Source organism: Melozone crissalis, unplaced genomic scaffold (genome assembly GCF_028551555.1).
Source record: "Melozone crissalis strain CALT ecotype California unplaced genomic scaffold, PUWL_Pcris_2 ptg000056l_1, whole genome shotgun sequence".
NCBI classification, from domain to species: Eukaryota; Metazoa; Chordata; class Aves; order Passeriformes; family Passerellidae; genus Melozone; species Melozone crissalis.
The window spans coordinates 2593189-2613680 of record NW_026535834.1 but is presented as its reverse complement, the minus strand read 5'-3'; the positions used below and the strand labels follow the sequence as shown (position 1 = coordinate 2613680).

Sequence of the window (20492 nt, the reverse complement as noted above, 5' to 3'; positions counted from 1 at the left end):
GGGGTGGTGGTCTTTTCTTCCAGCACATTTGGTTTAGAGTGTATCTAACTAATCTTCTTCCTAGGAGACTTTTTTTGGGGAAAGGGATAATTTGAGTATAGTCTGTGATTTCATTATAAAATAACAAATGTTTCCCATCAGAAGCTGCTACTGGGGAAAAGCCCCAAGCTAGCAGGGTGTAGGGAAGGGGGGGAATATGGATTGGTTTCTAGAATATGTGGGCCATGGCTGTGCCAGGGGAAGACATCTGTCAGTAACAAGTTGTTTTCTGTAGATGTGAGCCAAGGCAGCTGCTGAAGAAGAAAAGAGAACCTTGCTGTGTGTGACAGGCTCTGCCTTGCCATGAGTGACCTCACCTACAATGCACATTCTCAAACCTGGAAGGAGATTGGAGGTGGAGGTGCCAAAGGGATATTAAGAACATTTGGGTATCACTTCAAGAATAAAGAGACCACTGAGCTTACCTGCTCTAGAATCATCTGCTTTGAGGAAAGATATCATTTAGCTAAATTTTGCAAACTCAACAGTTGAATGTGTATTGGCTCCATCTTCTGAAACCATGCACTTAGTGTGAGTCTTCAGTGAACTGGAAGATGTTTCCTTGTATTCAATTTGGCATAAGATAACTTGTAGTTGCTGTAATTAAACTTTGATTAATAACTTCATATTAAAGGAAGAAATAGCAAATAGGCACTTGCAAGTTCAGTCTGTGGGATACAGCTGGACCACAGAGAAGCCCATGCCTTAACTGAGAGATCTCTTATAGGTATTGCAGCAGTAAATGCTGATTCAGGAGGATCCAAATATAGATAAAAACTGTCATATCTCACAGTGAAATAAAGCTGGCTTATGTGGTAGTGTTTGTTGTAGTATCAGAAATTCTTTCAAAAATTATAAATCTGCAGGTAATTTTTCTTGATGTTTTTCTGTGGGTGAACCACAGAACTGGACAGCAAATGCCTTATGTAAAACAGAAAACTAATTTCAGTTTTATAAAGGGAACATCAGCATTGATTGGAATAACTAAATATCTTCTGTTCCTCTGGGAAACTTTTCCAAAACTGCTCTGAACTGTGTTGAAAACCCACAAGTTTGAGCAACTGTGTGTGTTCCCCTCTGTCCCCATACCCTCCATTTTCATTAAATGTGCAGTTTCACGTTAAGATATTTTAAAAATGCTCTTCCCCACCTCCTTAGTGTGCATCAGTCTACAAGTTACAGAGAGGAATCAGAATAACTTGTTCATAACTGTTAAACTATGTATGTTAAGTGCACATGTGTGTATTTATAACTCTATACTTCATCTAGCTGGGTGCATTCCTTTACTGAGGAAGCTGTGCCTACTAAAAACAATTTATAGAGTCCACTTGGCTTAACAGGAAAGCTGTTAGGTAAGCAGGCATTTGTGGATTAAGCATTTAGATAGAAATATATATCCTGTTTTATTACATTCTTAAAACTTATGCCAAATCTTATGTGCTCTTACAAGCCTGGTATCTTGGCTCAGCAGGGTTAAGAATTGGTATTGCTGAAACTTGCACAGTCACCATGCAGAACTGCTGGGTGCCTGCAACTGGTCTGACTTTGCAGAGACCAGTCTGTAAAATCAGCTTGTCTCCCTATTGCTTTAATAATGTGTCTCAGTCTAATTCAGCTTCTCCTGGTTAAAAAAAAAAAAAAAAAGAATAGAAAAAAGAAGCTTTATTTTTTTAACTGCTATTCTCATTTCTTTAGTGAGCTGTTACAACAAATGGTGAGAGATGATACTTGCTGCTGGGGATTTTCTTAATTTCTACATGTAAATGGGAAATTTAAAGGACATAGCTTCTGTAATTAGGAAAGGCTTCTGACAGATTTTGCTGCCACTCCCAGCAGCCTTTTTCCTCTCGTGCTCCTAGGGAAGAGTTGTGGAGCTTGCACAGCATCAGTGCCATGTCAGACAGGGCTGTTGGTCTGCTGATGGCACTGGGCTGTGGAGCTGCAGCACAGCAAGCACTGTCAGGCACCCAGCTCATACCCAATCTGCTTCCTTTGCAGGTAGCAGAGTATCTGTGCCCTTCTTCTGTGCCTGGGGTTTTATTTCTCCTTTTCCCTTGCCAGAAAATCAGAGATCAGGCACAAGAAGTGCAAGGATCCAGGCTGCTGTAACAATGGCTTGTCTGCGTATTGCTTCTCTGTTCCTGTGGTGTTTGTTAGTTTCTTTTAACCCCCTCTCTCTATGCAGCTCTGGAAGTTTGCCTAGCAAAAAACATCACCTGTCTCTACAACCAGAGCTGTATTTGCCTAAAGGACAAACTTGGTGAGTGAAGAGAGAGTCAGGTGTTTGAATTAAAAAAGAACCTTTTTTGAGCAGACTGCCTTGGAGGCACAGCAGTGAAGGGTTTCAGCCTGGAGCAGGTGAGGGATTCACACAGAGCTGAGCCTTCAGACTCACCAGGAATTACCTGTTCTCAAAGCTGTCCTTAGACTTTTTTGAAGTCTTGGGTATGTCTGGGCTACTTTAGTAAGCATTTTAAAAGGCATTATTGTAAATTGACTGAGAGTATAGTTTAATATTGTAATTATCAGACCATCATGGATTTTTTTTGTGTCTCAGAATATTGATTTGTGTGACTGCTTTACAGTCTTGCAGCTTATTCCATATTCCCTTATAGGTAAATGAACTGTCAAAAGCTAGAATGAAAAAACCCAAGACATTTGCTTTCTGACATCCATGATAAGACAAATAAAAATGTTTTCAAAAATTACTTTTGTTCAAAGTGAAAATATGCTTGTGTTTCAAGCCTGGGATGTAGTCCCATATGCAAAAAACCCCCATGACTGATGATGACAAATTTTGTTTGCTCATCAGTTCTTATATGAGTGTTATTTCACACTCTGACTAAAACTAAGAGTACAAAGCCACCAAGTTTCAAAGAAATGAAATAAACATCTTGGGAACATGCACATTTTTGTCAATCTGGCTTGTTAAATACAAGGTTTTGCAAGGATTGTGTGAACTTCTTTTGGTGTCTCTTGCAAAGTTGACATCTAAGATAAGTTTTCCTACTTTTTTCCCAAGGAATTTTCATGGAGAAATGAAATCCCATCGAATAATTTGTCAGGAAAGAGACTTATTTTAGATATTTGTAAAAATTTTTTTGTTTTGAAAAAAAAACTAGTGAAAAATACAAAAATTTCATTACTTGACATGATTTTCTTAAGTTTGTATGGCAGCTCTTAAAAAAACAATAATTATTCATTTGCTTAGCCAACATTCCCCCAAAAGGAGTGGTTTATGACCTGAAGAATTATTGTGGTAAAGGTCCATGCATGACAAACATGTCAACAGGAAAACCAATGCCAGTGGCTGCTTTGCATTGCTAGGGAAACATTTGAGTAATTTCAACTGGCATCTTTTTAGGGAAGAGTAATTGAAGGTACAGGTGATTACATGACTGCTTGCAAAACCAGAATTAAACAGAAATTGTGTCCCCATGTATGCTGTGTTTGGAAGTCCCCATGGAGCTCCCCATGGAGTGGGAAGTGCAAGGATGTACTGCAATAGTAAAATGCTGCAGCAAAGGAAATTGTATATACTAGTTTTCATGTTCCATTTACAGACAAGATTTGGAGAGGAAATCAAGAAAAAGTAACTTCAGCCTGGAGTTGTGCAAGCTGACAAAACAGGACTCCCAAAGGGAAGAGTGGGTATGTTGATGAAAAAACTCTAAACCCAAAAGAGTTTAATATGTAAAAGAAAAAAAAAACCCAATGCTTGTAAGAAATTCACTTTTCTGTGTTAGAAATCATTATTGAGAGAAAGGCTAGACATGGAAAGCACTGGATGTTTGGATTATTTTGTGTCCAGTGAACTGACTGAAGTTTAAGACAAAATTGTTGAATGGTTAATTATTTAAATTGAAGCTTGGTACCATCATTTGCTTTTTTGCCTCTGCTTTGTTTGAAGGGTATGGAGGAAAGTGCTTTTTCTTGTAAATTGTGATTCTTTTGACAAAAGAGAACAATGGCTAATTTCTATCTGAGAAATATTCAGTAAGGTGTTGTTAGGTTTTGTAATAAGCATCTTGTGTCATGGCCTTTCTAATAAACTTGAGTAGGTGTAGGAATAATTTGTTCACAGAGGCTTTACACCAAGAAGAGGTGGTAAAACTAACCAGGGTTTGGTGCAGTGTGCTCTGCCTTTCTCACTCCCCTGTGGAAGGGTGGCATTACAGGATCATTCTGCCATTCAGCTTTAGAACAGCTCTTTCATTTCAATCAAATCCATCAGATCTCACAGTCACTACATTTTTAGAATGTTTCCAAGTGTGGAGATATCAGAAGAAAACAGCATTCTGTACTGATAACCATTAATCCAGATAAGGGAGAGATACGTTTCCAGGCATGAGACCAGCTTCAATTAGAGCTCATACCTTAGACACAGAGTAATTAATCACAGGCATAAATCCATAGGAAAGCAGACTTCATTTGTTCTTGTGTTCCTGGACTGTGTTTTGGAATAGATGCCGAGTATGAAGGTAAGAAGAAGTAGCAAACCCCCAGCATTCCTTTCAGATGAGTTATATGGAGATCTTGATTGGTTTGGGGGTTGTGTTTTTCCCTGGTTTATGTGAAATTTGCTGCAAAAGGAAATATGCTGCTTGTGGGAATGGCGTCCTGGCCTGCTGTAGTGAGTATAGTCATACTGAAAGGCCATGTTTAAAGCTTTAAAAATCATATACAATCCTTGGTTTGCCTCAAGCTTAGTTCAATTCAAAATGGGAGAGCATTAGACTCCTAGATCATGACCTCATTTGAGAATGTAAGGACCTTTTAAAGGAAGATTTTTGTCAAGAAAGACCTTTTATGTGAGCTCAGCCCTCTGAATTTTCAGTGTGAGACAAGCATGGCTCCTCTAGCACAGGAGACATTAAACATTGCCAAGCTAAACGAGGTTCCAGTTCTTTTATGTGAATCCCACTGTTTACACAAGCAAAAAGTGACCAAACCCTGTGCAAATAATCACCATATTTTATGTCACTTATATTAACTTCTTCAGGTGTTAAGCCATGAATCCAAAGTTCTGATGCATGCATTGAAACAACTCCGGGTTCTTTTTTTCTGTAGCTCTTGTCAGATCATGCTTGAAACAACTGACCTTTCTAGAAACTCCCACTGTAGAAGGCACATTCAGCCTTTTCTATTGCACAGAACAAAAACTGCTTACAGAGCAGCTGACCACCTCAGGTTAATGACTCAAGCAAGAGTGAGGACAGCAGGGAGACCAGTGTTGGTGCTCTCTGGAAGGTCTGCTGGACTGGAGGAGAATTGCTGTACCAGAGGCTCAAGCACTGAGCTGGAGAGGGAGAATTGTCCAGGACTGTCCTGGTGCTGCAGGGATGCCCAGAGGTCACAGACTTTTGGCCATAGGGATCAAGTCTACAAAACCTAATCTTGGCTCAAGCTCTGGGGACACTTTGGTGGTACTGCTAGTTAAACTATCCCTTTGTATTCTGTATTAGACATAATGATTCCAGATCCATCCTTTCTGCACCAGCTCCCTTTGTAGGCCTGTCCTGTGTCTATTCCTTGGAGATAATCCCCAGCAGATGGCAGGGGTCTGTCCTGGTGCCACACTCCTGGCTGTCCCTGGTTGACTTCAGCACCCAGAAGAATCCTGAACATCTCAGAGTTACTCCTCCACTTAAGCCACAGTGTGTGGTGGGAAGGAAGGGATCTGGGGGAGGTGTTTGGTCCACTCCACCCCCTCAGAGCTGACACTGGTCCTGCACTTACCCTTGGTGCAGCAGATGGACCACGGGGGTCGGGGTGTCACCCCCAGCTCCGGCAGCGTGTCAAAAAGGATTCATTAGTGCTCCTCATGGCCGCACTCGCTCCCCTTCTGTGCTCCGTGACCCCCAGCAGCGAGGTCAGAGCACAGCTGTGCCTGGGGAACTGGGGACACCATGCTGCAGGAGAGAGGTGGCCTGGAGAGATGATGTCCCTGTCCTCAGCCAGGGACACCTCACCCGTGGGGGCCACCTTGGCTTTCTGTCTCTCCACTCTTCGCCCTCATAGCACACTCCTACCCCGAGTGCCCATCAGGAGACACAAGGGTTAAAATCTGTAGCACCTGAGGGTTTAAAAGAAAAAAATCTCCTTTGCTGAATAATTACAAAAAGCAGCTGATCTTTCCTCGAAGTTGTAATGTATCTCCACCAGAAAACTGCAAATGTTTCTGCAGTATTTATGAGACCGACATGGAAGCTGGTGTGCGAGCTTGGTCTGTGCTCGCTGTCCATGTAGGAACCCGTCTGTGCAAATGTCCTTGAGTTAGTTTGGTTTTAATGTCCTGGAGATTGCCTCTTCCAGAGATGGGTTTAGATCAAGCAGCTTTCAGGGGATGCATCAGGTAACCAACTCATGGCGGGTTCGACAAAGGACCAAAATCAATCTTTACAAATGCTTCAGTGTCAGATTTTGAAATCTGGTTTGTACAAACGCTCGTGCCAATGTAACTTGATTACGCAAATGCCCGTGAAAAGCAAATATGAGGTTTGAGCACGGCTAAAACCGCCTCGTCTTTGAAGGAAAAAAAAAAATCAAGTGAATATTCATGGGAGAATTGTGCAATGTTTGACGTAGCTCTAGGGCTGGTCGGAGACGTGTGCGCCTGGTTTCCCAACAGGCCTGGCACCGGGGCGTTGTAGGAACGCCGCTCTGTAGAAGCCCTGGGCGTGCCTTTCACTGAAATTGGGTAGTTTTGGTCAGAGACGCACTGCGAGTTTATACAAAAAAAAAAGGGTGGGAGGGAGCGGGGGTGGTTGTGGGCTTGGGTGCGGGCTGGCCGCTGGCTCCGCGGTGGTTTCACGGCGGCAGCGGCGGGCGGAGCAGCGCGGTGCGAGCCGAGCCGAGCCGAGCCGAGCCGAGCCGAGCCGAGCCCAGCGCGGCCGCTCCGCCATCCCCGGCAGCGCGGGCGGGGCCGCCCCGGAGCGCCGCGCCGGGAACGCGGGACTCGGCGGCGCCCGCGCCCCCATTGGCCGAGCCCGCCGCGAGGCCCCGCCCTCCCGGCTCTCTCATTGGACGCCGCCGCGGGACCAGTCGTAGCCCCGCCCTCCCGGCTGCCCGGCCAGTCAGAAAATGGTTGCCGGGCAGGTTGAAAGGGGCGCCGGCCAATGGGAGGGCGGGCAGCTGGCGCGCGCGGCGCACGCAGCGCCCCTCCGCGGGAGTCGCGGGCGGAGGGAAGGGCGGAGCGGAGGCTGCCGGGGCCCGGCGGGGGTGGCGCTGCCTCCGCCTACTCCCGGCCCGAGTCCCAGCCCCGCCGAAGGGAGGGAGCGCGGCCGGCCGCGAACGAACGGGGCTTCCTCCGCTCCCAGGTGGGGCGCCGGGCGGGAGGCGGCGGGAGGGCGCGGGGCTGGCAGCCGCGGGCAGGGGGAGGGCGGCGGCGGTCGCGGGGTGACGGCGGGGCACGGCGGGAGGCCGAGGCGGGGGCGGTGGGAGCCCCGACGGGGCGGGGGGGGGGCCCTGCCGGTGAGGGGCGGAGGGGCAGCCGGCGGTGCGGAGGGAGAGGAGGGGACAGCGGGGACAGGTGGAGCGCACGGCGGGCCCCGGGGCGGTGCGGGGCGGACAGACGGCGGCCCCGGGGAGCCGGGCTGGGCGCGGGGGCACAGCGGCGCCGGGTGCGGGTGCGGCGGCCCCGGGGAGCCGGGCTGGGCGCGGGGGGAGCGGCCGGAGCGCGGGCGGCGGTGGAAGTTGTTCGCGCAGTTATAATTAGCCCGGCCGGGGTCCGAGCGAGCCGGGCGGAGGGAGGAAGGGGGAGGAGTGTAACTTTTCGCAGCTCGGGAAGCCCAAGGTTGTCTCTGGTTACCGCTGCCCACGGCCGCGGCGGGGGCGGGACGGCCGCAGGAAGCACCGACGCTCCTTCCACAAAGGCCAAATGGTGGCAGGAGCCGCGGGAGGGCGGCAGGAAAGGGCTCCCCCTGAATCCCGGCCGCTCCATCCTGGCTCTCCTGATCGCTGCCGCTCGGTGCTTGCGACTCATGGATAAGCTGCATTTTTAATAGCAGGTTTTGCCGGGCTTAATAAACGTGTGTTAGTCTGGGCTACGAGCAGGTGGATGGGACTGGAGGAGCTGTGCATATTGCAGATTGAGCTCGCGAATAGGTGCAGTTAATAATTTCTGCCCTAGTTAGGCCTGGAATTTTTCGAACTGCGTTGGAATGCTCGTTTCTAAAAGCATAGGTGGGAGCCTTATGCAGTAGTTTTCCACTTTATTTTTGATGTGGCTAAAATTCCATAGTTCGGGCAGTTAACTGCAATGTGGGAAATTCCATTAGCATTTAAAATGATGCTGTAATTTCAAAATTCTAAAGTGACCCCTAAACACGTTCTAGGAAGGGAAGACAGAAAGTAATCCACTAGAGATATAATTCATAATGATTTGCAGCTACTCTGTCTTCTATGGTTGTTTTTTTTCCTAACAGATTGTAAAAATTACACCTAATAACCTTACATTTTGTACTTCTTCCTGACACTTAACCCAGTGTGCCTAGAAATCATACAGGGCAAAAGTCAAAACCTCCACAGTTACTTCTGCAGGAATCCTTTGAAGTATCTAATAAAGAAATTAAATTTGAAAACTTCTTGACTTCATCTCCTTCTAGCAAAATATTGGACTTCTAAACCACAAGTAACAGTACTATATTTTTTAATCCAGTGCTTCTAATTCTGTTGGGTTTGGGGTTTTTTACCTAAAGTGCTGAAATCTAAAACTTTTCAAGATTTTATCTTGCTTGTTGGCGTTGTGAAGTTGTTTTAGCATTAAAGAATCCTAAAACTCTAAAACATGTGTTTTTATATTTAGTGTATAGAAAATGCAGTGACTGCACGCATCTCCCTGTGACCTAACAAGTACATTTAAATGAACCTCAATAGTGACCACCTGAAGTCCTGCTGTTTCAGAGCAAATAGGTTATGAATCTTCATTTATCTCTTTATTTGGGGCTTTTTTTATTTTCTAATTATTTACAGATAGCGTGGATATCATTATACTGGGAAAGAAGTCAGCTTCGAGGAGGAGGAGGAGGGAGATGCTGATGTGTTTGTTGCTGTGGGTTAGGTTTGGCTCGCTGAGGTCACGGGCGTTTTACTGCTGTTTTACTGCATTTTTACAGTTCCCAGGTTCTGTAAGCGGAGGAGCCCTTTGCTAGCATCAGGCTATGAGTTGCTATGTAAGATGAACTGTAGGCGTTTACTTGCCCGTCTGTCTGAATGTAAGACTGCCTTTCACTATGTATTATTTTAAGATTTGCGCAATAATGTGTGAACTCTGGGTTTTTGCTCACCAGGGGCTGTGTTGTGCAGCCAGTGCTGATCCTTGCTCCTGCGGTGCATTTGTGATTTGTGCTTTGCCGTAGCTGGGTCAGGTGTCTGTGTGTGTGATGTGCACAAACCAACATGTCACATCCTCTGCTGCCTGCAGGCTCTTAGCCCCTGCAAGGCCTTCCATCCTTGGAATTTGTACACTGTTTTGATTTTTAGTTTGGGGTTTTTTATGGGTGGAAGTTTCTCTCTACTGAGCACAAGAACCCACTGATTTTAGCTGTGGAAGGTACAGATCCTAACAGAGGAGTTCCTTCTCCAGAGTGAAGTGGCATGCTCTGAAACTCAGCTGCCACAGTTTGTAAAGCAAAGCTCTTATCAGTGCTTTGTGAAATGAAATGGGAGTAAGGAACTTAGAAAGATGTGCTCCAGGTGGAGGTGAGACCTCAAGAGCATGGATCGTGCGATTCCCTCCACATTTCCCAGCCTAGCCCGTAGTTTACTGTCACTTCAGCCTTTTCACGTTTCCCAGTTATGCCTTGAGCTATTCCATGGTTTAATCCATGTGGTCTCTGGCCATACTGCAGATGTTGCTATATCAGGGAGTTTGATGGAACTGGTGCCACACTCAACATTAGACACAATCACAGGACACCTTGTCACCTGCCTCCTCATACTGGTTTTGTGTATGCTGAAAAAAGAGGAAAGTTGGAGAATTAAATAAAAATCTAACTGCTTTTGCAGCCTGTAAGCGTTAGGGGATAATTGTGAAATGTAGTTCTTCACAATGCATGGTATTCTCTCTCCTGATTATGTAATTTTGGAGATGATTGCAATTGTAAATTGGTGTTCAATAACCTTAGGAAGTAGCAGTGCAAGTCCTTATCCTAAAGCCTAATGCTCAGAGGATCAGCATTCTGCAATACTCATTTACAAAATATAATTTCCACATTGTATGTGTTCACAGGTAAAACTGTTAGGTCCTCTTATTTCAGTGTATTTGTGAATCTTAGGGGGTTTAACCCACATTGATCTGCTTTAATAGAATTTACCACAAATAATTTTAAAATTTGTATTGAATTGTGTACTTAATGCTTCTGGTTAAAAAAATAAAAACCACCACATAGTAATTAAATACTCTGATTTTGTTTTGTTTTTCCTCTTAAGTTGCCTCATCCTACCTCGGTGGATGGCTTGGCCTCTGGGATAGCTCAAGGCTCTTGGATGACCACACTTTATGCAAAATCCAGAATCTTCCTGCCTGGACTCCTCTCTGTTTTCTAAGGGTAACTACTTTGTATGTTTTTATGAAATTGTATCTTATGCCTAGGACATGTTCTGATAATGGGCTGCAGATGTTATATGTGGATTAGAATGGTAAACTGAAATATATCTTTTAAAAATGAGATTTATAATATAAAGTGAGGTAAAAACTTTGGTTTGAGTATTCTGAATTTCCTTTACTATTTTTTCCTTGATAAGGGGGGAATTATTACAATGCAATAGAACATATTAGTTTAAGATCACACTCTTATTGGAAATTACTTAACTAAGATGTCACTCTTATGGTAAGATCCACTGTTCAGCTGCTAAAATTGAGTGTTGCAGTTCTGTCTTGTGAGAAGGTGGCACTTTGGATACTGAAGTAAAGTTGTGTACTACAAGAGAAAATTCAATGATTTCTGATTTGGTTACAGAAAGAATAAATGCTCAGATCTCTATCAGGAAAAGAGCTTTTTTCTTGTTTGCTTTCACTGTTAGGTCCAATTTTTTCTGTTAAAAGTATGAGCATGCCAATTTTTAACATTTAATAAGCTGTAACTTCCTTTATTAGCAGATCTTTTAGATCACTGTAGCCCTAAAAGGTGTGTCAGTGTTATGTAGGGGAATGCATCTAGTGTCTCTGTTGGAAGCAAATGTGGGATTGAGAACTGTTAGTTGACTAGAACAAGCTGTGAACACGTCTGGCATTTTATTTACAGCTCGAATGATCCTTTATTTCTCCAGTGAAATGCTTTGGTGGAACCATGGTGGTTTGGTTCTTGTTGTTTCCTTTATGAGTCTTAGGTTCTCATTTAATTATAGTTTAGTTTTACAATGGGAGTTTCTAGGTTTAGTAACTCTTGATTATGTATTAGCTTTTGCCAACTACTATTGATTCTTAGTTTAAATTATTCCAGGCCCTTCTTCCACTAAAAAAAATAAATCCACCCAGAATCCCTGAAAAAACCTTCCTAAACACATTCCCATTGAAAATCTACATATGAGATTTATTAATAAGTGTGTAACAAGGTACACAAGTGACAGACTAGAGTGATAGTAGTTTAGTTTGGGGTTTTTTATGGGTGGAAGTTTCTCTCTACTGAGCACAGGAACCCACTTGTTTTAGCTGTGTAAGGTACAGATCCTAACAGAGGAGTTCCTTCTCCAGAGTGAAGTGGCATGCTCTGAAACTCAGCTGCCACAGTTTGTAAAGCAAAGCTCTTATCAGTGCTTTGTGAAATGAAATGGGAGTAAGGAACTTAGAAAGATGTCCTTAAGTACAGGAATTTTCCAGATCCCAGTAGACATAACATAAACAGGTTGTTTTGGGAGGGTTTCAGACTAACTTCTAAATCAAAGTAAAACTTCTTTCCAAGTGCTTCCTGAACATCATTTCAGCTCCTAAAATATTTGTGTATGATACAGGTTTATTTTATACTTCCACACATAGTCAATGACAGTGGGAACATTATTAATTCCAGAATAATTCTGTACTAAACTCAGTCTCCCTCTCATTCCTTTCCTGTACCTAATGAATGCTATTCAGGCTAGTGTTACTTTCAAAATATGGGGAAATCCTTATGTGTGGGGGTTTTTTCTGTTTTGTGTGCAGAGTTGTTGTGTGTGTGTTTGTTTTGGGTTTGTTTGTTGTTTTTGCTGTGGTTTCTTGAGTCTGAACAGTAGCATATCTTAGTCCTGTGTTCCAGTTCTTTGTACCAGACTGTGGGTGTGTTATAGGTCAGGATTTGTTGACCAAAAAGTTGACATTAAGTCTTCTTTCCTTGAGCAGCCATTTTCTGGTGATTTCTGACTGCTGTGGAGAAGCTGTTGCATAGGAGTTTAGGTATGGGAGTGAGCTGGTAGGACTGCACTCCTCCCTGTGTGCACACTTTAGTCACTTGTGCCTTCTCCAGCAGTTACTCATCTTGGCTAAACTGGGGCAGGGCTGAGGGGGATGGGGAGGCAATGGACTTAAACACACTTCTGTATGTTTGGAATTATCTTCAGGTCTAAACTTTTTTCATTTGGTGTTCCCTAAGGCATTTAGTCCTTCCCTCATTGCTCAGGGTAACAGGCAAGATGTAGTGTGGGGATCTCCAGCTCAGAGATGTTCTGTGTGCTCTGACAGCTTACACTGTTATGTAAGGCATGTCCAAGTGATCAGCACTAAGCCTGGATGGGAGGAAGGGATTTGTGCTGTGTCTGTTAACTGCACCTTCAGCCTTTCCATTTCCTTGTGCACTTTCTACTATGTGAAATACCAAGAGCCGGTCCAGCACTTAATTAAATCTACTTGTGAAGTTGTGTTGCCTAAAAATGTGTGTCAGGTAGGGGAAGGATTATCATTAAAAGTAATGTATGGTTTACATCAAATAACTCTGGGGAACAGCTGTAACTGTTGGGGCGTTTGTCTTCCTTTGCACTTCTGCAGATGGATGTGTGCTTGTGAGATGTGTCCATGAAGAGAGGGGAGAGCAGAACACCAGGTTATCAGCCAGCCTTGGTCAGTCCCTAACACAAATCTACAGCCCAGAGAGTCTGTCTGTCTTTACCCTTACATGGTTTCTATAGTTACAAGACAAAGGAGAGTTTGAAAGGGAATTGCCCAAATTACAATAGCAAGGAGTCTCTTAATTTTGATTTTAATACCTAAGTTGCATTACTGCAAACTGGACAGGCAGCTTTCACTCATGAGGTGCTTACACACCTGCAAAGCTGGTAGTTTTGTCCTGTAAGAAAAAGTAGTATTTCAAAATTTGAGGCAGTCTTGTTCTGAAAAATACAGCAGTGTGGCTGTAGAGAAAGAATCAAGCAAGTTTGAATTTAATAATACTCTAAAAAGAAAAGCCATAAGGTACCACTATGAATTCAGTTATCTTTACCTGGATCATAAAGGCCAGGTACAAGGCCAGATACTTTATTGATGATCTTGCTATTTAAACATATTTAGTGGTAAATAAATAACTGTTGTGTAGTTTAATACAGTGCATGAGAAGTTTGTGTTCAGACAATACTAACCGTGGCACTTGTGTTTCATACTCTCATTTTTAAGCTCTTCCCTACTGAAAATTAAAGCTCTGTGAGGTCCTAAGTTCTAAACATTGTTCAACTTTTTAGTTCTCCCTCATATTCCAAAAAAGTTTTTAAGTAGTAGTTTGCCCAGCTATAAGTAATTGAGGGTTTTCACATGTTGCTTTATTCCTTGAGCGTGTTCCCAGCTGTACTTCAGCCATGTGTCAGTGGCAGCTGCACTGTCAGGCCGTGTGACAGATGGAGCTGAAATGGTGGCACGGGCCCTGCATTGTCCACAGCACGTTGCAATGTGAGTTTTTCTTGGTAGCCTGGAATGTTTCTCCTGAGTAGCTGCACCCTGACCAGGCCTGTTTGTTTGGTGTTGTGTGGATTTGCCAACCAGGGACGTGATTCCTCCCTCCCAGGTTTTTTCAAAGCCTGGTTTGGTGTAGGATTACAGTGCTTGGATGCTTCTTCCCATCTTAGCAGGGAGGAGTTGCAATGAAATGTCCTCCATGGAGGACTGGAAGGAACTGAGGAACATGCTGAATTTCTGTGTAGACTCCATTGTAGTTCAGTGATGTGAATAGAGAGTTTGGTACTCCCAAATACTGAGTTCACTTTGCTTCCTTTTCTCTGTATCTGAAAAATTATTTTCATTAAAAAAGCATTCTGCCATAAACGGGCTGTAGCTCAGTTTGCATTGCTATAATGGGAGAGGATGAGAGGATGCCAGGAAGAAAGTTGAGATGTGTTGCTCCTTATTGTTTCTGTGTTTTTCATGACAAAAGATTTTAAAATAGATCATCTGAAGAGAAAAAAAATTGTTGCGACAGAAAAAAAAATTGTTGTGGAACTTTTTCAAGAAGAGGGTGATTCAGAGCTTGCTGCTTTTATAATTGAACAGCTATGTGAGTACCTTACATTTGAAGTTGGCATAAACTTTTCATTTTTATTTCGTTTATTTACTTACAAATCACAGAGTTATCAGATTGGCACATCCCAAAATCCTGTTAGTTGACCCAATTGTTTGAGATGTGAGTAGGTTCCTGGAATTAGGCTGGAGTGAGGAGAGTGCAGTTTTTGAAGACTTTGCTTTGGTGTGCCCAGATTGTGCTGCTCTGAGCTGATGGAAGGGCTGACACTGCTCCTCTCTGATCAGGCACCTGGGGGTTTGTGTGTGCACGGCTGCTTGTTTGCCTCACCACCAAAACTGAAGTGGGATAAGCATTGCATAATTAAACAATGCCATCAGCATCTTCTGCTGCAAAGTAATGCTGTGAAAGAGAGCGCCTGACTTGTGAATTTTGGGTTTGGGATGAGGTGTCAATGGCAGTGCTACAGCAGAACACGGTACTTAGAAAATACACAGAAGTGTGTTAAGGATCTGATCCCATCAGAAATTCTTGTGTTAGAAAGTAAAGCAAAAGGCCTGATAAAATGTAGATTAGCTGCTAACAAAGGGGCTTTGTGTCTTTTGTAGGTCAGCAGCTGAGTGTGTTTGACAAGAACTGAAATTTAATGTCTCCTGTAGCAACCATGACACTAGTAATTTTTAAATCCACTGTACCAATGGTACTCTGGTTTTTATTTGCCTTTTACAAATTTTTGTGTAACCTCTGAAGTCATCTTGCTCCTGGATGGGAGAGTAGAGGATCCTTCCTGTTAGGAAATAAATCAGTGTTAGGCAGAATTTCTAAAATGTAAGGTAGTACTATGTTTGTTTATTTTAAAAGCACATCTTGGGAGTGGGGAGTATGTTAAGTAGAAACATTTTGAAGTTGGAGCAAATAGTGTTTCTTGCACTTCATTTTCATAGTCAAGTGCTGTTGTACTCAAGCATTGTTTCATGTTTGTAAAATGCTCTGGGACAAATTTTATGAAGGAAATTTGTGGAATTAAAAAGGGGGTGTCTGCCTATACGAGCATGAAGTATTTAGTCTAACAAGACTACTGTTTGAATTGAAAAGTAAAACGTGATATTAAGTTGTTTCTGTGAAATTATACATCCTTGCATATCATAGTCTGCTTGCTCTTTAAGCTTGCCTACAGAATTTAAATACTAGCACATTTTTGAGATGTTAGGAATTAACATCATTTTTATAAATCGAAGAGATAAGAATAGTATGTCCTGTGTGTCTAACAAAGTATAAATGTGTATTTTAAAAACATATTAAGAGCAGTAAATTATCAAAACCAAGCATTCTGAATGTGTGATATGTCAGAATTGCTGTTTCCTGTGTGGTCATATCTTCATTCCCTTATGGGTGTAAATTTTGGTCTGTTTAATTAATTGAGAGAAAAACAAACAAACCCCGCTGGTGTGCAGTGTATGGGAATGATGGTGCTTAGTGAATGAAGAGCTGTTTTGTTGCATAACTTTTGTTCTTACAGTGATGCTGTGAGGTAATGCTTGAGGTAGTACACAACATTTAAATGCTACTTGAATGGAGAGTTCTGAATTTTATTGTGAGTTTATGATTTGCATAAATTGTTTCCACTACGACAGTCGGTATATTTAGCTGTAGTCTACTTGTACCACATAAATGTGATTTTCCATAGATTGTGTCAAAAATTAGCAGTTACTGACAGTGTTGTCAGTAGTTTGAGGATCCTTCACACACACACATTGCCTCCCCAGAATGCTTTTATATTTTCTGCCTGAACTTTGTACCCATATTTGTTCTGATTTTGTTGTAATGGAGCGCTCAGTACTGGCTGAGTCTGTTTGCTCTTAATGGAGTGCTGGAGTGGGAGAGGGCTACATGATCAGTGTGGGATCATGACCCAGGTGAACAGGTACACCACTTCCAGACACCTTCTGGTTTTCAGAGAGATTCAGCTCGTGCTGTGGCGCTTCAGCAGAAAACTTTGGAGAAAATCAGAGTTCCAAAGTTAAAAAGTTGCAGAGGTGGTAAGATTGCAAGTAATTAAAGTTTGTTGGTGTTTCAAGAGTGACTGTGTTGAAGATCGACCAGGCTACTCCCTACTAAGTAAAAATGCAGTCCTAGGACAAGTTGAATTTTATCCAGATATGTCCTTAAAAGAGCAGAAGGTGTTTACTATTGAGAAGTGTGACACCTGAAGTCCTGTAGCAGCTGTTGTCTCTTGTGTGTCTTGCTGAGGAGGATGCACGGCTTGCTTGCTTTCTGTTCCTCCAGAGGAGCTGAGTTCTCCAAAGCCTTGTCTGGGCAGATGGACGTGGCCATGGAGCCCTGCAGATCTGGAGAAACCCTGAAAGTAAAAGAGGCTTTCTCCTGCTGCCTTTTCCTTGTCCCCAAAAGTCCAGCAAGAGGAGCAGCTGGCAGCTGCAGCCATCAGCTGAGCTGTTGCTGGCAGCACCCAGTGCTCACATGGAAAGGAAGTTGGGAGGCCCTCGGCAGCATGCAGGGTCTGGATCATTGTGCATGAAAGATCTGCCCTTAATCTGCCACTGGTGTCTAATTTATGATTGCCTATTTTTTTTTAATAGTTTAGGAACAAGGTGTCTGTATTCATGGACACTTCAGGATGTGTGTAACTAAGATTTTACCAGTGTTTTCTGTGCAGAGTACACTCCTTTTCTGTGTTTATATGAGTGATTGCATAGGGCTTGTTGTCCCTAATAAAACTCTTTAGACTTGGGATGGTAATTGCAAAGTACCCAAGCAGGTATTTGTTTGGATTTTAGATCTGTGTGTACAGGGTTTTGTACCACATTGTTCTAGACTTACTGTATTTCAGTGCAAGAGCACACAAAGCAGAATGAAAGCAACTAAGTTCTATTTTTTTCCCTTCCCAAAATTGGTCACTTTTAAAATGCTGTTTGATGTTCTGATGTTCTTCCTGCCTGATGTTCTTAGTGTGAAGTCAGTAGCAAGTTGTGAGCCCATTGTGTCTCTGTGAGCTCAGTGGCCCAGCCAGATTTCCTCCCACATTTAACCCAACAATCAAGATGTGGAATGGATATAAGGATCCCATGGGAGGCCCTGATGTTGGTCTTGCTGGAAAACAATTTTGGGTCACCAAAGAAAAAAAGAGAAGAATCAGCCCTACATAGTTCTGTATGTATGTATGTTCTGTGTATGTTCTCAGAGATGTTAGAGCAAGACATTAGAATGGCTTAATGAGATCAAAATGGGTGTTGAAAACTAGCTTGAAATCTTACCTGCTGTACCCAAGAATGAACTTTAACATAGAAATTATGAAATATTCTCTAGTTTGATCCTTAATACAAGCATCTATTTTATTTCATGTGGACAGTCAGATATACTTAGAAGTATATAGCTTTATAAAAAAAGGGTTAGTATATTTCTTCCACGTTTTGTGTTTAGGAAGAAAGTTGCCATGAAACAATATAGCTGGAAAGTGCATCTTTTCAGTGGAAGTACTATTGTGTAGGATTTCCTTCTACCTCTTGATGTTCTGTGACATCAAAAGTCTCAGCTAACCAGTACATTGTACACTAGAGGGTTTTCAGAATTGTCTGTTGGGCCTGCCCAAGGTTAACTCAGGATTTTTGTCTTGCAGGTTCATGTTGGGGAGAGGCCTAAAGCGCAAGCTGAGTGACTATGAGGAGAGCATGGCTGGTCTCTCGAGTGCCTTTGACTCCAGCCGAGGTCTGTCCTACCCCCTCAAGAGGCAGCTGGTGCTCAACATGTGCCTCACCAAGCTACAGACGTACAAAATGCTGGTGGAGCCCAACCTGCACCGCTCCGTGCTCATCGCCAACACCGTGCGCCAGATCCAGGAGGAGATGAGGCAGGAGAGCAGCCAGCAGCCAGTGAGCATCTGCCCTGGCATTGCTCCTGCTGCTCACAGCTACCCAGGGATGGAGGCCCCTGGCATCTCCCTGCAGCTGCCCGCAGGTGTTGGTCAGCAGGAGTCCCACTGCTGTGAGCTGCGCTCCGTGGAGGACCCCATTGAGAGCAGCCTGCTCATCGTGTCAGATGATGACATGTCATCTGCTATTTCATCTATTCTGAAGGATTTGGACTTTGTAGAAGATATCAGCCCACCTACTTGTCTGGTTCCTACTGGAGACGACCAGCCAAAGTTTCCAGAAAATACTGGTCTGAAACTAGAAGATGACAGGCAGGATTTGAAGGGAGCTGAGTGTGTGTTTGGTTCCTTTGAGATTTCAAATTCAACCAGTTACTTGAAGGATTTGGCAATAGATGACATTTTTGAAGATATTGACACTTCAATGTATGACTCAGACTTTTGCTGCCCTCCCCTGATGCCGCCCAGATCACCATCTCTTGCTACAGAAGAACCATTGAAAACCTTCCCATCTTGTAATTCTTCTTCAGCAAACAACATTCAGATATGCAGAACAGATCTGAGTGAGTTGGACCACATCATGGAAATTCTCGTTGGATCCTGATACTTGTTTTACCCAAAGATACTTTTAGACTGCCACTTGCATTTGGTTTCAGGATAAAAGCCACTGGAATAGTTGTAAAGAATTCTTTTAAAAGCAAACTAAATAATAATTTGTCCATAGTAGAATTTTCTAAATAATTCCAAAACTCATAAACCAAAAAAGTGGCAGATTTTAAAAAAGAAAAAATTATTTATCAGAACTGTGCAATCATCATTTTCCTTCCAGGGTGTATGTGGAACAATGGGCACATACCCTCATCACCCCTCATGCCTCTTTCAATAAACTTTTTTATGTGCAATTTTTAATTTGACAGAAGAATTTACATGCAAAGCAAATTTCATATGAGGTGATCTTTTACAAAGCCTCCACTTTATTTTTAATATCAGAGTCTATGCCAAGCTGGCATCTGTCAAGTTGCAGAGTTAGATTGTGTGGATTGCAGACACGTTCTTAGAGATGGGTATATTTTAAAAATGAGACACGCTTTGCTTTCTTTTGGTCAGAAAAGCAGATCAAGACACTTACCAACAAAGTCTCTTGCATTTTCTAAAGCATTCAGAACTATTTATTTTTGTAAATTTTATAGTCTTTCTACATTTTACTACGTTATTTCATCATAGTTCAAATATAATGGACTTCTAGTTGGATGTGTTTAGCACTACCTCTGAGCTGAAATGCTTTAACTCTTTCCAGTGCTTCATCTGAGACTGCAGATCTTTTTGTTTCTGTTTCTTTCTGGGGGAAAGTACTTCTAACTCATTAAGTTGATCCTTTGACAGTGACCTAGCTGATTTGTGAAATCAAGGGTATTCAATGTTTAAAAACTTTTAAGTATTTACAAATTAATTTATATGTAGATTGTGCAATTTAACATTTTTCTGTCAGTATTATGTGCTTAGATTTTGAATAATCTTGGCGTTCTTTAAATTAAAATTTACTATGTACAGGTAGCTTTTTATTCTCTTTTGGAAAACACTGTCCTTCAACCCTGCTTTCACTACAGATTTTAAGATGATTTTTTTATGTGCAATATTATTTAAAGAGATACACATTTTTATACCTGGCATTGGTGGGAAGAAACGCTTCAAACTTAAAACCTCTAGCACCTTTGGAGGATACTCACTCAGCCAACATTTCTGCATCCTTTGAGAAGCCAAGCTGAGAGCACTGAGAACACATCACCCTGTGCTGGGACAGCCCTGGGGACCCACCCAGTGCTGGGGGCTCTGGGCTTTATCTGGTTTTCCATCAGGCAGTTTGGGTTCTGTGTTTCAGCCTGGACCGAGGGCTAGATCGATCCCTGCTATCGTCTTCTGAGTTTCACACTTGCACATTGCTTTTTGGTTTGGATTTTGTTTTTATTTTTTCCTTCTTTTTTTTTAATTATAAAACTTTTCTTTGTTTTTGAAAGCTGCAGCACCTGTCTTGGAAACTTGCAGTTGTAAAACCTTTTCTTTGGTTTGTTGTATTTTTTGGGGTTTTGTTGTTCTGCTGAGGCTTTTTATGAGCGGAGTGTCGGCAGAGGGGAAAAAATGTTGCCTGTGTGTTG

General features: G+C 42.8%; 1 protein-coding gene across 4 annotated transcripts; it reads left to right on the top strand.

The window, feature by feature from the left end:
• Positions 1–7265: 7265 nt before the first annotated feature.
• LOC128943949 (SERTA domain-containing protein 2-like) lies at positions 7266–20141 on the top strand. Of its 4 annotated transcripts, none has more exons than XM_054286942.1 (4): positions 7287–7358; positions 9156–9254; positions 10471–10589; positions 18088–20141. In XM_054286942.1, the coding sequence occupies exon 4, from the start codon at positions 18092–18094 to the stop codon at positions 18941–18943; it is 852 nt and encodes a 283-aa protein (XP_054142917.1). In that variant the 5' UTR covers positions 7287–7358; positions 9156–9254; positions 10471–10589; positions 18088–18091; the 3' UTR covers positions 18944–20141. The 4 variants fall into 4 exon arrangements, with proteins under 4 accessions (XP_054142916.1, XP_054142917.1, XP_054142913.1 ...); XM_054286938.1 differs by having other exon boundaries at positions 7327–7358; positions 8846–9254; XM_054286939.1 differs by lacking the exon at positions 7287–7358 and adding an exon at positions 8119–8952.
• Positions 20142–20492: the final 351 nt, after the last annotated feature.

Bases quoted from the DNA above. Each gene is read 5' to 3' on its own strand.
- LOC128943949 (XM_054286941.1), top strand. From the start codon at position 18,092: ATGTTGGGGAGAGGCCTAAAGCGCAAGCTGAGTGACTATGAGGAGAGC.